At 38.0% G+C, this 16,486-nt stretch overlaps 1 protein-coding gene across 3 annotated transcripts in view; it reads right to left on the bottom strand.

Moving 5' to 3' along the window:
* ADCYAP1R1 (ADCYAP receptor type I) overlaps positions 1-16,486 on the bottom strand; it is a 146,579-nt gene that overhangs the window by 107,428 nt on the left and 22,665 nt on the right. For all 3 annotated transcript variants that reach the window (XM_082045139.1, XM_082045140.1, XM_082045141.1), the window contains exon 2: positions 6,393-6,560. In XM_082045139.1, coding sequence (XP_081901265.1) covers positions 6,393-6,443 — 51 coding nt within the window. In that variant the 5' untranslated portion in view covers positions 6,444-6,560. The remainder of the gene's footprint in view (positions 1-6,392; positions 6,561-16,486) is intronic.

The following is a 16,486-nucleotide window of genomic DNA, read 5'->3' as shown; positions in this document are numbered from 1 at the left end:
TTTTAGGGTGCCCTCATGGCACAAGCCATGGTGAGAGGGGCGGGAGAGCATAAAGAAGACCAAATCCCTAACAATGCCATGACGTAAATGTGGGTTTTTTCGTATTATTTTCCTCTCTTCCTGCTTCAATTGCTTCAATTTCTCCCTTACATTTAATATGCTTTGGTTCTGCATCTCATCTATCTCTTCAAGCTGACTCCACAGTTAACCTTCTTAGGCTGCTGATGCAGCAAACCCAAGGAGGAGCAAGCTAGCAGCACACTTGCTAGAAGCTTGAATAATATCCCTCCAGGTGCTGGATACTAATATCTACGCAACATAAAGAATCACTGATTCTGATTTTTTTTAATGAGTTCCTTTTCTAATTATTTTTTTTTTTAATTTCCCAATTTATTATTTGACTGCTCATCCAATGCTTCTCCAAGCTCATGAATACAAAAACAGCAGGGAAAAGAATCACATTAACGCCCTTTAAATCAGTGTTGTCATCATATTATTTACCTGTCACAGAAATTCTTACTACTAGCAGAGGGCAAAAAAGTGAACACTTTAATATAGGGCAACTCTATTCTGCTTTGTAACCTGTTGTCATGTGTTTCTAAGACCTGGAAATCTCGCCTGCCTAAATAAGCAAAGTTGCATGTAGGTACATGTGTTTTTTGCATAGCGCTCTGAACCACAGAGTGGTAGAATATGTGTATTTCTAGACTTCCTTTTTTTGGTTTTCATTAATCTTTTGTGCAAATAGGCTTAATTAGCTCAAAAGCATTTTAATCAAGTGTGTCTTTCTCTAACTTCTGCAATAACCATAACTGACACCCGATGTGCCCAGTGTGGGATTACAAGTGCCAGTCTAATAGACAGAGGATCAACACAACATCAAGGTCTCCCACCAACTTCAGGCATCTTAGGAGTGTCAGCATGCTGGGGCTTTCTCAGAAAAACCTAGGGACTTATCAGTATCTCAAGAGAGCTATGAAGTTGGTGAAGGATTTGGAGAGAAAGCTGTATGAGGAGCGGCTAAAGTCACTTGGTTTGTTCATCCTGGAGAAGAGGAGACTGAGGGGATTGCTCATGGCGGCTCCAGCCTCTCACAAGGTGACCAGGGCTGAACTCTTCTCTTTAGTGACCAACGACAGAACTCGAGAGAATCTCAGGAAGATGTGCCAGTGGAGGGTCAGGTTGGACATTAGGAAAAGGTTCTTCACCCAGAGGGTGCTGGACACTGGAACAGGCTCCCCAGGGAGGTGTCACAGCCCCAACCTGACAGCGTTCAAGAAGAGACTGGACAACGTCCCCAGACACACGGTGTGACCTGTGGTGTTGTCCTGTGCAGGGACAGGAGTTGGACTCAATGATACATGTGGGTCCCTTTCAACTCAGGACATTCTATGATTTAGGAGATATCACCCTGAGATATCTATTCCTCTATCATTCTCTGTAAGTATCTATCCCACCCAGCTGACAGCCCAAGGACCACCTGGAACCCAGGATCTTCATTTTTGTGCCTCTGAAAGGTGCCTGAATTTTGTTGGTATCAAGGAGACTGTTACTGTTTTACAACACTGATTTTCTCAGATGCTTTTTGTGATACACCTTACCAGAATTTCTAAACCTTCTCTTTGAAACTACCTTACCCAGTCTTATAGATCCTGAGACTTTTTTTTAATTTTTTGTTTTTAAAAAGCATAAGCTTTTCAGAGGTTGTTATATTCTGATTTCCCACAGCACCATCTCCTTATATTAAAAAGGAAAAGCTACAGCAGCAGTAACGTCTTGGCTAGCTGAGTTTTTTCTCCTCTGGAGAACATTCACAGCAGTTCCCTAGCTATATTTCTATAAGTTTCTATTTGGATTACATAAGTAACAGGGAAGTCCCATATAATTGTGCATTATTTTAAAGACAGTTGCAATCCTACAGAGAACTTGACTTCTCTAATAGGGTTATGAGACATCACAAACCGTAAGGCAAATAAAATCATTAAAAGCTGTCTCATTAAGCCCTGCATGGAAAAAAATGGGTTGCTTAAAGAGCAGGGATCAACACAACCATCTATATTTGTGCCTGAGGAACCTCATATTTGGGCTGCAGCAGAAAATGAATGCTGTAAGAAACACAGCAGAGTTGGAGAGAAACTAGTTGAACAGTGTGTCTGAATACACTGTCTCTCATCTTTAAAAAATGACAGAGACGGAAATGTAGATGATCCTATTTGAACATAGCCTGGCACTGGAAGTGACAGCTAGAGATGAATAATGGAGGATACAGGCAGCTCTCTGCTCTGTAGACTGCACACATCCTTAAAAGATTGAGAAATATTATCCCCTTCAACAAACAGGGTCTGAGCAAACAGGTCTAGTTTCTATCTTCGCCTCTTAATGAATTGCTAAAACATAATCAGATCAAGGTTTTCATTCTCTGATCTGTGAGATGCTGTCTATGCATCCAAATTTGCATTTGCCCACATGACTCTCATACACTTCAATGTTGGTATAAAAAAGGCATCACTTACACCTTTCTTTTCCGTCTTTTCTTTTTTTTTTTTTTTTTAAAAGGAAGTCAGTGAACATGTTTGCCAGCTAATAAAACACTACAAATAATATCTTATAATTTGAAACACTGAAGGTTAGCAACATTAAAAATTCATCCACAAGAAATTCCAAGTATTAACCAAAGAAATACATCTGATTGAATTATTACAGACAGTTAGAACACCTGCATTGCAGTTACATTTAAAATTCAGTTCATATACTAAGCCAACATTGTGAGTCATGAATTTCATTGTTTCTCAAGTACATTTGGAACCAGACAAAGGAAGGTTGGTTTAGGATCCTATCTCCTCAATAATTTTATGATGACTTTTGTTAATATTTCCTATAAAAATCAAGCCCACTGCTATCATAGATGAACAAAACGAGAAATCAATCAAAATGGCAGTGAAAGTGGATTCAAAGCAAAAAAAAATAGGTAGGATGAAGAAAACTGATATACAAATAAAAGATGTTCAGAGAAAACAAACAAAAGAATGAGAGTGGCTGAAAAGCAGCGTCTAGTTAATAAAAAGCGGATTAAAACCAGCTAAAATAACAACACAGACATTTAAAGCTAAGAAAGCACTTAAAATGGGGAAAAAAATAAAGCTCAAGGATTACTCTAAAAGGCCTAGCAGGTACCATGCTTCTAGATCCTGCCTTCAGTTCCAAGTGATTAATAAGAAGGTGAAATATCTTTGTGATGGGCAGATGCAGAATAGCCTGTTACACACATGAAAATTCTAATCACGCTGGTCTCTGACAATTAGAATTGGCTTAACATTCCCATTTCTAATTATTTATTAGCATATTATTTTCTTGTTGTCTGGTATGAATCTATATTCGAGGTCACCTGAAATTTTCTGTTAATACCCTTTGTCTTTTCTTTGCTTTTTCTTAACCTGTTTATGAATGCAGACTTTAGCCTGTTTGCTTTGGTTTTCTGTGCATACAAGAGGTCTGCATATTGGTGAAGCCAAAAACGGCACATCCGAGCAGGTGTACAGATTCAGGAGCTAATGCAGACACATGGACTGTGAGGGATGGAGATGTGTGGCACTAAATGGGGATGAAACCCAACTGCTGAGAACAAGAGTTCTCCTTGAGAGTAATTGGACATTTCTTGAGCAGTACCAGATGTGTTTGGGGAAAAGAAATGTAAAATATTTTTTCCAGGAACTTTTTGGATGCTAGGATGACATTCAGATTTACTCTAATTATTTTAAAAGTCACATCCACTCCCTTGGTAGAAAATCTTAAAATTTGCATGACAAAAAAATACCAATTTGAGGACATCAGCACAGTACATCGGGGGTGGTTTGAAGAGAATGTGTGTGTCCCAAAGGAGAGAAAATCTGTTACCACAAGCATTACAAAAGAGTCTCAGCAAAGGAAGAACCATAGATAATATTATATAATTCCTGAACTTCAATCTATGAAAATAATATTACAAGGAATATTATATTGTATTAATTATATTGTATTATATGGAATATAACAAGGAATTAATACCACCCACAAATTACAATACAATATCTGTCACAGACATGTCGATTCACAGACCAAAGAAGTGAGTGTGCAAATACACAAGTTAATGTATGTAAAATCATTAACTTCAGTACCTGAGTTCCTGCAAAAGACTACAGTAAATCTTGCACTCATAAACATTGCAGAAACAGAATATATAAAAGCATATTTGTTCTTATTAGCTCTGGTTTGCCTCATCGTATTTCATTAGAGAGCTGTTCTTTCCAAAAGCTGGAGCTGATCACTAATTATCCAGCTCAGCGATCACATTTATGTCCTGAAATACTAGGAACTGGAAATTTGCTGTCCTTCTGCATTTGCCAGGAAGGTCATTCATCTGAAAGCTCAAGAGATATATTCAGTCACATTTATTTCCCTTAATTAAAATTGTTCACCTCTTAATAAGGAGACACTTTACTGTCCCAAGATGATCACCAAATATCTTAAAACACTGAGGATCATCAGTCATTTTAAAAAATGTATTTTGCCTTTCCATTCATATGACCATTTAATTAATTTTGTTCCAGTCTGAAAAATATATTTCCATATTCAGGAATTCAGCAGCTCTACCAATCATCTTTCCAGTCTCACCTGGTGTAGAATGGACCTCACCAACACTTAGAGTGGAGGACACATTGAGGCTGTCCTAGGCTTAGGTGCAAGATGAGAGCTCCTAAGAGACTGAGACATGAAACTTGTAATTTTTGGGTCTCAAATCAGAAACAACAAGGTATGTTTATGTAATAGAATGTATGTCTAAAGCCACAGCATCTGAATTTGAGCTAATCTCCTTTTATAGTCAAGGAATATCATGCTAACATAAACATCTAAAACAGGTTAAATGTTGGAGGTTTTTTCCCTGCCCAATAGCTTAGAGAAAGTCTAGTTTAACTGCTTCAGAGATAAATGAAATATCCTCACTTGGTTAATAAGTAATACTTTCTACCTGACCAGGAACTCTAGGCAATAGTCAGAAGAGTCATGCACCAGAAGAAAATTCAAACACCAACTATTTGTATGGTAAGGGACTATATTATTTGGATGAACAGAAGTATATGACCAGTTACAATCCTATTTTATAGAATTTAGTTGAACAACGCTACATTTCCAATATGCAGTCAGTTCAAATTGTCTCTAAATAAGACCGAAGATTAAAGAATGTGTATTTTTGTGTGCCAAAATAAAGACAAGCCCTGCATGCTGATCACAATGTATTGTTAAAGTCACACAGTCAACACACATGAGCGAGAAACTCAGTGAAAACTGTTAAAAGGTGCTCTGGTCACATTGGTATCGTATTAAAGAGTTCTTATTTAAAAATAAAACCAAAATATATGTCAAGAATGCCTTTAAATACCTGGCTATTAAAGTGCAGTAATGTGAGAATAGCTATATATTAAGCAATTGTAAAGCATTTGCATGGAAGTTATAGAAGGCTATTAATAAGAACAAGACAGAGGATTTAAATACTGTTGCTGTTTGTCACAGTATCCCTCTGTGCAATGTTTCTCAAAAAGTAATGAAAAACAAAGTTATGATCAACAGTCTAGCAAAAAACTGAGCTGAAATGAAAGATAGGTTTAGTATAGGGATTGTATACCAATCCCCACAGTTACAAAGTGAATAAAACGCACTTTATTCAGTGGTCTTATAGCATTTATGTGCAACCAGATACAGCCACAATGAGTAGGGGGACAATGGGTAGGAATAGAGTTACAATCCCCAGACGTGTTAAGACTGAGTGATTCATGGGATGGCATGTTACTTAGTAAATAAAGATCTATGGTGAACATAAACCCCTGTAATCTTCATAAGGAGTCCAAGATCTCCAGAAAAGTGGTGATAGAGTTTGAGTGCCTGTATCTTTAGAGGTTCACTCGTATGGTGTCTTGAAATTCGCCATCTGAAATTGTTGGCATTCAAAAGCACTGGCTGAAATATCTCAAGGCTTAGGTTTTACAGGTCTAATGGGAATCTATAATTTTATCCCCTCTGCCTGGAAAAAATAATCTTAAGCCATTGGATTTGAAACAGAAGACTCATCATCATCATTATTATTATTATTATTAATAATAATAATAATTTTAAAAATATTGGATACAAACAGTGAACGAATCTGCTCAAGGAATTGACTTGCCCTTCTACAGGACAAGCAGTCATCATAGTTCTATTGCACCCATGAAGGAGGTTGTAAAAGTCTCAATATAACTTATGAGGCCACACAGAAAAAGCCAGAATATGTGTCAACAACAGATCCTTCACTCTTAGCAAGTGCTGGCCTTGAGAACATGTATTTAAATTGGTACAATGCAAATAAAAATATCTCTCCTTACCATGGGAAGCAATACACAGGTGAAGAAGCAGATCTTCCAAATGATGTCCATGTTCTCTCTTAATTTTGAACTTCAGTCAAATTTTGCTTTTTAACACTAGTATTAAGGCTGAAGCACACACTGTCTGCAGATCTTTTTGTTGAGGTCTTCAAATCAGGGCTCAGATCTCTGCAGTGAAAAAAAAAAGGAAAATTATTTTAAATATTGCAAACATAAACAGAACGTAAATGGACAGAAAAGAGAGAGACCAAGATTTAACTCTGGGTTGCACATAACAGAGATCAACTATATTTGCCTTGATTGCAGCTATTATAGATGGTCTTGAACACTTAATATAAAGCCAAAGAACATGTCTGAAAGACATGTATCATGGGAACTACTGAAACAGGTTATATAGCTACAAAGACTTAAATTGTAGCCAAAGGAAAAGACAGGATGGTTATTTTGAATGAGAAAAAGGACCTGTCTGTTTCATTTCTGAAATCATGATTTTCACTAGTCTCTCAAAAGCACAACTGTCTGGGGTTTTTTTGGAGACTACATGACATCATGGTTTACTTCCAGAGATCACTTGTCCAGGTAGCAAAATCCATGACCAGAGTTGTTAATAACCAATGGCTTTTTGAGAACTCAGCAATAGGGGTACAAAGCAATGAATTGTACTGTTCATCCATGACATCAGATGGGATTGAGTTATATGGATGAAAGCATCATGCATATCTGTGACTTCCATTGCTTGGTCTCTGCCAAGGAGCTAGACAGGTGGTCAGGACGTCAACAGAATTTCTTATGTGACACTAGCTCTGTCCTAGCACCTCCTGCCATGACCCAGTGTTCAAAAATTCCCATTCAGTCCAAACCATGATCACGCCTCAGACAGTTTTTCACTCAAGAGAACCTCTCTGTCTCAATCTTTGGCTGGATCCAATCCTCATTACCTTTGAAAACACAATCCTGCTTCAGATATTGATAACTTGGTGACACAGAGGTCTTGTTTCATGCCCTAGGTACAAGCAGGTTTTTAGCATGGAGATATACTTTCATTTTCTTTCCCCAGTTGTCCATCACTTGAGACAGACCCCCTTCAGCTTATCTCTACCCTATAGACCTGGTTCTTCCAAAGATAAGCTCAGCCAGAGGTCCTCTGATAACAACCATAGCAGTTTAGGTGCAACCTCTCTGCTTAGGAAGGCATGAGAGTTTAGCCCCATAGGAATGATCTCTGCCACACCAGTTTATTTCAAAGACAGAGAATCATCTCTCATCTGATTTATTTCCAAATGTAAATTAAGTCTTTGCATGCTGAGACCCCTTTTAAAATCTTCTTGTCTGATCTAGGTTTCCTACACATCACCACCTACCACCTCCGTGGGCATAAACACATCTGACACATCTTCACAACTAGAGAAGTGTCATAATAAAACAGGTAAGTAAATGTTTGAAAGAAGAGAAAGAAAAAAATTATAAAGAAAGGAATCATAGTTAATAACAAATCAAGGATACAGGACACACAAACAATTAGAGAAAGAATAAAGCAAGGGTATATTGGAAAATCATTTAAATTATCAGAGAGAATGTGAGGAAATGTAACAAAGAAGAAAAGACTGAAAATACAACAGACCGGAGACAGAAAGCAAATAAAAGAATGACAAAGGCAAATGTAAAATGACTTTTTCAACCAGGGGAAACTCAATTTTTATACTGACTGCAACATACTGTCAAAGACATAAGCATCTAGAAAAAGAGTCTTTCAATTAAAAAAAGCTAAAAAGGAGAATTAAGCTCTTCCTAAATCTTTGTCTTCTTTGTCCAGATCTTGACTAAATGGAGAACAATGATTCATAAAATTCCCTCTAAACTGATCTGCTTTCTTCCATCCTCATTCGATCAGTCACTCTTGCTCTGCTCTGGTACTGAATTTAATTACTTAACTGTATTTCTGTTGGTTTATCAAATAATGAGGGACTGATAAGATCTCAGCTGAGCAGGACAGCAAACATCCATGGTGACATTCAGAACTGAGGAGTTGGAAAAAGAAAGTCACTCCATTAACAGAAGCAACCGAAAACCAGACGGATGCATTAGCAGACATTGGATTTTAAATTATTTCTTGATAATTTGCACTCCTGTGTGCAGGCCTGTCCAGAAAGGCCCGAGACTGTTATGCAGATTGAATTCTGTCCTTGGATTCTGCCACTGTAATGCATCAGAAATACGATTTAAATACAACTGAAGAGCGGAAGATGGCTGATTACGCAGGTAGACAGATACCCTGTGGTGAAGTGGTAACCTTTAGAATACACTCTTTCTAATATTTGAAGACTCGGTTTTATTTTAATCTGGCATTCACTAGGTTTGAGGACTGGAGAGAGGATGTTTTCTGTTTTATCTAAGTTTCAAAGGAACTTCTGAAGAGGCGACAAGAACATCTGCAAATAATTTCCTTGCCTTTCTTTCACATTTTGCAGAGAAAGTAAGAAAATCTACTTCATTTTTGCCTTTAAGGTCGTCATGGAAACCTGCATCAAAAACTGGACTGAGGCTTTCATATTGTCCACAGAGACCCAAATATTTATTAGGTAATAAGAACTAACAGTTCTGTGAACTTATGCCCTGGACTTGCAGAAGAATCTGTATATATGGTTTAGGAGCTCCTAGCATGTATGATATACATAGGTGCAGAGTCCACCTATTACCAATAAAAGGCTAGTCATCTCATAAACAGGTACTACCAGCTATGTTTTACTATAGAAATGAACATTTTGAAAATAGGGGCAATGACTATAAAGCATTTCTATTTCCATTCATACTGGGGAAAAAAAAGAATAAATATAGGATTTGAAAGGAAGTTTGAATTATCATAGTCTTTTGATGTCACTGATAGCCAAATCCTGTAATTCCATTAGTAAATTAGAGATGCTGGTGCTTCACATTGTTGTTTTATCTGCCTTTGCTACTGTAGTTAAAATTAATGAAGTCAGAATAGCCAACAGTATGGGGGCTGCACCCTTAAAAGAAAAAAATACTGTTCTCCAGAATAACAAAATCTTTAAACATCTTTGGTGAAACAGAAGAGATACTGAAGTGTCTGAGAATCTGAAAATCAGTTGATTGTTACTAAAATGGAATGAGAGATCCTAGAAGGGCTTCTGTTTCAACACATGACAAAAACCCCACGTTTTGGTCAGCTAATGACTTAAGACAGCAATTCATCATCTCTGAAGTTGGATTTATTTGATAACTTTCAGTAGATACTTTGCGTAACTTAGTGGAGAATCATAAGTACTTCAAGGGCAGGTTGGAAAAGCTCCAGCAAAACATGTTCTGCTACAAATGTCCATTTCTTTCCCTTATCTAAAAGCTTAGCTCATATGTAGATGATGTTATGGAGGCCTAAAACATGGTGAGGAGAATCACACCATAAGAAGATTTTAAGTGCCAAGTGCACAACACAATGTCAGCAACCAACAGAAACAGATACTCAGCCCTTTCCAAGTAGGAGGTGCCTACACCCAGCAAGGCGTAAAAGAATCACTGCTTAAAAGATCAAACCTCATCTTCTCAAGTAATGGGTGGAATTGTTATCTAGCATGTCGGAGTGTACCCATGTAAGATAAATGAAAGAGATTTTTTAGTGACTTGACAAGGCAGTTATGAGCTGTTATTGAGATCTCACCCAAAAGAAAGAAACAACCTGCTCTGCTGGGCTCCTTGCTATGGTCCTCTGGGACGCATGCCAGTGGTTTGAAGGGAAAGCAATAAATTTCAAAGCTGACCCTAAATGGCTTAGACCAGTGGTGATCAAATGTGAGCACTTAATTAATCGTAATTCAGTGTCTAGTCAGGGCTGCCCACCACATCCTTCTCCTGCACCATGACCGAGATACCACACAAGTGTAAAAATCTGAAAGCTTCTGAAAACAAGTAGGATCGATTGAGCTTTTGCAGACTGAATGCATTGCAGCAAAGTCACCCACTCCATGCAGAGTTATCCTATCACTTTCCAGTGATGTCAAGAATATTCCCCTATGAGTAATAAACATAATGGAAGGAGAATGACAGGGTGCAAAAGAAAAAAAGACATTGAGAAAAGTACTCCAGCCCTGACCACTTAGTCTAGCTCACAGAGCACTCTCTCTGCATTTCCAAGTTTTCCCCAGGAAAGGGAATTTCACAGCTGTTTATGGCACAAATCTGCTAGGTGGATATATTTTGCTTATGTAAGAACAGGTCATTATGTAATTGATGCTCGATCTCTCTTATTTAGGCTCTCAACACAAGGTGTGAAATTTTCTTATTTCTCTGTTAAAACTTCCCAAGCATAGTCCACCAGCTTCATAATTTATATTAAAGGCAGGGTGAACTTTCCTCATGTCAACTGAGGCTCTCTTGCTAGGAATAAGCAGAACTTAGGAAAGCACCCTTCAGTGACCTAGGACATGTCACCTAGAAGACACATACTCACAGATGAGCTCATTCTCAAGTCTCTTTTTATACAGTCAGTGGGGAGAGGCAGACATACGAAGAAAGCACTTTGTGTGACCTATTTTAACTGTCTACTTAAAACTTTCTATTTCTCTCCCATTAATGTAAAGGAATTCTTAACAACTAGCTAGTTTGTTGACATCTACATTGTGAGTACCTAATTTTGGACAGAATAATCCCACCCCCAGTCTCTTCTGAAGTATATAGATCAACAATATGAAACCCAAAATAGTAAAGTTTGACCTACTGCAAAGACTTGAGAAGGAATTGGATTGTTTAGGGTGTCAGTAAGTTGATACCAAAATATTTAAGGCAACAGAAAAACTAAAAGAAACTAGAACTGAATACCAGACAGCAAGAGCTCTAAACAATTCCACAGCAAGTAGTCTTTAAAGAGCAACCCTACTAAGGCAAAAAGAACAACATCATGGCCTTTCTACTATCTTTAGCATACCACTTATTATTTCTCAGAGTTTAAATATTGTGGGTTGTTTTCTTTTATTTCATTAATCTTCATAAATTCATTGATAGTAAAGTATCTGCATGGATCACAGAAGCTGAGAATCTGGCTTTTTCTTTCCTTTAAAAAACAATAAGGCATCTATTCATTTTTCTCCCCTTGTGTGCCCAACTGGAAATGTTCCTAGAGTCCTTGTTCCCACTCAGCACACCTGTTGTCAATGACAAAACAGGATTTGAAGGGTAATTACATCAGGATGTCTAGGGGGTGGATTTTCAAAAAGGATTTACCGCTACAAGGGACAAGTCAGACCTTTTCAGCTATACGTGAATGTCTTGAGGCCCTCAGGTAGAAATGCCACACCTTTGCCTGAAAGAGCTGCCAACCAGCCACCTGGATTTCATCACAAAATTATCCACAAGGAAGGATGCAGCCTGCAGGCCACCCAGACATCTTTCTAACATGTGGACTGATGTAAGGTTCATGTGCTGCAAAATGTCCATTAATAACAGATGTCATTTCTAATATCCAATGTTTTCACTGTTAAGGAAAATTGTTGCTTTTGACTTCAGGAAACAAAATTTTTAAAAAGAGCTGACACAATGTTAGCAGTAATTTTGCATGGAAATGGTTGAAAGAAATGTATTCAACTTACTGCCTGGCTTAAGCATTTCAGTGTTAAAGAATAACCAAGCCTGTCAGCAATACTCAGTAATAGTCTTCTTTCTATCTGGAGGAATCTTTTTTGGTTTTGTTTTTATTTTTTTTGGTTGGTTGGTTTTTCGTGTTTTTTTGTTTGGTTGGTTGGGTTGGTTTGGTTTTGCTTTTGTTTTTTTCCTTGCATAACATGCAGAAAATATCTGTGAATTTTATTAAAACTCCCCTTCTAAAAACGAACATAAAGGCATGATTACAAAAATAGGGAATAGTAAATTGCAGATGCTGTGACTTCCATATGCAAATGAGTGTCCAGGTGTTCAAATGTTTCTACATGAATTAGGATTATCAATTTCATCGTCTTCCACAAGGACTTGGATAGGAAAGAAATCAAGTCAATGTGGTTTTGCAAGAAGAAAGAATAACTGATCAGGGTGATCCACAGAACTGGGGGTGATCAGGGACCTCTGGAGACTGTCCAGTCCAACTACCCTGCTCAAACTGATTTCCAATCAGTTTTTTAATACCTCCAAGCATTGAGACTCCACAAGTTCCATGGGCGACCTGTTCCAGTACTACACTGTTCTAACAATAAAAAAAAGTGTTACCTTTAAGTTGAATTTCCTATATTTTCATCTGTATTTGTTGTCTCTTGTCCTGTTGGTGGTCACTACTGAGAAGAGCCTGGCTCCCTCTCCTTTACATTGTCCCATCAGATACTTCTACACATTGATAAGACCCCCCATCTTATTTTCTCCGGAGGTTAAACAGCTCCAGCTCTCTCAGTTTCTTCTTATAATTCCTCAATCCTTATGGCTTTCCACAGGACTCACTTTAGTGTGTTCATGTCTCTCTTGTACTTAGCACTGGACCCAGCACACCAGATGCGACACACCGGGGCAGAGAGAGAGCAATTGTCACCTTCTCTTGACATGCTGCCAACACTTTTCCTTGTACATCTGATGATGCTTTTTGGCCTTCTTTGCCACAAGTGCCAATTGCTGGCTCAGGATCAACTTCGTCTTCACCAGGAGCCTTAGATCCTTCTCTGCAAAACTCCTTTCCAGACAGCTGATCCCCAGCCTGTCCTGGTGCACAGAGTTATTCCTGTCCAGGTCCAGGACTTTGCATTTCTCTTTCTTGAAGTTGATGTTCCTCTCTGCCCATTTCTCCAGCCTGACCAGTTCCCTCTGAACACCAGCACAACCAACCACTTGGTCTCCCCACCACTTCTCCCAAATGTTTAGAATCTCCAAACTTTCTGAAGGTCCACTCTTCCCCATCATTCTGGTCATTAAGGAAAACATTAAACAATATCGATCACATCCAGATTTTGGACCTTTATAGTTCAGCCCAGTCTACCCGGGCTCTCGTTACAGACAGTGAAGAAGAGGCAAGTGCCCTCAGGGAGCAATTTCTATACCCTAAGGATAGATGCCTAATTTTGGACAAAATGAGCTACTGCTTTGAAAAAGTCCATTTTTTTTTTTCCCTCTGCATAATTTGTCTGAGGAGGGTGAATAAAGAAAATTCCATCTCCAAAGTTAAAGACACCAAAGCGCCAATGGTAAGCAAAAGAGAGTGCTGACTTCTCTCTATGTCATGGCCTTTTCTTACTTTCAGTACTATATTATTTTTATTAACACAGCCTAATAACTTCCATGCATGTTTTACTTCAGCTGTCCCCAATTTTGGTGGAGTGTTTTTCTCTTTTCCTTTGAGTGCTTTCAATTAAATTGAAATTCCCTGATGATTTAAGAGTATTATAATTTGTCCTTACAAAGTACGCTCCTTATCATTTCTGTATAACCTGACAGCTCTTGTATTTCTTATTCCTCTAGCTTCAGAAAATTTTCCTAACATTCCAAAAATACCTCTCAAAAATCTTCTAGAACAAATTTTAAAATGTGTTGGCTAGCCAATTCAATGAAGATATCCTTATTTATACTTTCTGAATATCTGGTTCCTTTCTTGATCATCGGCACATTTTGGTAACATCTTGTTCACTTTCAGATTCAGATTCACTTACATCAGATTGGGCTAGCATAGCTCCTTGTGGCACTTACTACTAATTTTCCAAAAGAATCATACACTCTTGCAGCTTTGTTTTCTCTTTGTTTAGGGCTCAGACACATTAAAATTTGTAAAGCTTCCAAAGTTGTTATGTCTCAGCTGATATGCAGTAAGTATATATGCACCTCTTGGCTCACATGAAATTCAAGGCAGAATAATCTAGTTTTGGTTTAGTTTTGTCAGTAAACTAAGTTTCATTGTGCTGTATTCACCATAGTTAGGGAGCACACACAAGAAGTTACCACATGCCAGCACATTCTGATCTCAGCTGGTGTCTGTTTTCCTTCTAGTTAGAATCTTTCTTCAGTAAGAACACCATCAAAAACTTATTGAAAATCCTTATCCACTGTATCCCAGCCATTAATATGTGTGATGATAAACCTCAGTCTTTCTTGAGTTTTGAAAGTTTATGCCCTTCTGGAACACAGTGTATAAAACTAACCAACACTTGATTTTTTTAAACTAACTCCAGTTAAAATGTCACATTTTTATAAGTAATAAAAATCTTCATGACATGACCGTTCTTCTCCTTTGTATTACACTTCCTCACCCATACAGGTATGATAAAACATTGAAGGTTATTGATATCTAAAGGATATTCTGGTTATCTGAGTATTTTGACATTATAATGACTTTGGAAGTCAGTCTGTTGGAACAGTTTCTTCAGACTCTCTGAAAATTCTGATGGAAATAAGTGGATCATTCATATACAGGTCAAGATTTTCTCTCTTATCTTTGCAAGTACAATAGCTATAGACTTATGAACTCAGAGACTATGCAATACAATTCATAACTACCTGTGGACAAGATTGCTATTCTTGGCAGATTTCCCATATAACGTCACCCATAAAATTCATCCAGCAATTCTTGCCTTGTTTGGCGTTATTTTCCCTGCTGTATTATCTTTCAGATTTATTATGCCCTTCCATTGTTGAATTCCCTAGACACTGGCTGAAATGGTATGACTTCTTTAACTAAAGACCATGGATGCTCAGTTGCAGGGAAATATTTATAAACTACTGTGCACTTAAGAAGCATTAGTAGGGAAAGTAAAAATGATATGAGAAATTTTCATCTTCACAGATAGGTCAATTACCACTTTGAAGCATCTGTGATGTATGTAGCACTTCATAGCTAATATGCAACTAACATGGCACCATAAAGGTAATTACGTGTTGCTCCATTCCAGCAAGGTCCTTCAAAATCGTTACTCCACAACCAGTAAAATGTGTTCTCTATCTGGCATATCAATGTTTTGCAAGAGCTACTTGATCAATTTGCTTTCCTTGACTGGTGGTCTCCATTTCCTGCCCTGGCAATAGTTGTAAATATTGTTTTTCAGTATTATGTAGGAGCTTGTAAGAACTCTGTTACCTATCTGTTAACATTGCTGTCGGTCTCTGAACCCATCTATCCAGCCAGATGTCAGCATTACTGTTGAGCAGACATCTATCACAGCCAGAGGAAAGTGCTAGAGCAGAAAAATGAAGCTCTGGACCAGAGCCCATCATTCCCACTGTGTTTGAAGATTATCCCAAGTACTTGTCCAGTATCTTCCAACCAACTGCTTAACTTGAAATAATATATTTACTTGAGTCTGATGCCACTCTTAACACCTTTAATTAGCTCTGCTGATGTGCTAAACTGATTATCTTGAGATAAAGCTGTCATTATTAAGCTATTGTTGCTCCCCAGACCCAAGCTACTCTCTGTGCAAGGTGCTGCATTCTCTCAGCTGTGAGGAAACACCAGGGGTATCCATAACAAGGCATTCCATTATTTAGTACAGGCTAAAACTGTAGCCCTGCAGCTGATGATGGACCCATGAGCAAAACACAGTCTCTTGAGCTCCAGGAACAATGCACCAACCTCATATTGTCTCTGGGAAACAAGCCTAACACCATCTGAAAGCAGAACCAAAGTAATAAAATAAGCAATAAAAGGGAGCTATCCTGTTGCTTTGGAAAGTGGTAAATACAATGAGCAATTGCCTGATGCCAGATGAATAAATATTTGATGTTGGTGTGCAGAAAACAGTCCGGTATAAACTTGGAATTGACAGAAGGATGCTTGGAAGTGTGGAAAAATTGCCAAGGTGTTTATAGAGGATGACCAAATGATCTTTCTTTGCCTTACATGTACAATGCAAATGGCAGAACCAGCTTGTACTTCATTGAGCACTTTGACTTTGCAATCTATGGCGATGTCCCAGATGAATATCCATTGACCTACTCCACACTTCTAAACAACTACATAGAAAGCTTCCATGGGCCAAAGTTCAGCCCATCTTGATGAAAAAAGAACATTTCCTGATTCCTTGCTGGGTAGGAAAATGATTCCCTTACTTTCGTGATTCCTCAAGTGCATATTGTTCAGTTATCAGACAAAAGTATCTAAGAACAGGCTTGGGACTATAATC

Source organism: Streptopelia decaocto, assembly GCF_964273445.1.
Source record: "Streptopelia decaocto genome assembly, chromosome: 2".
Classification (NCBI taxonomy): domain Eukaryota; kingdom Metazoa; phylum Chordata; class Aves; order Columbiformes; family Columbidae; genus Streptopelia; species Streptopelia decaocto.
Note: the sequence above shows the minus strand (reverse complement) of the source record. Positions and strands in the feature narration are given on the sequence as shown.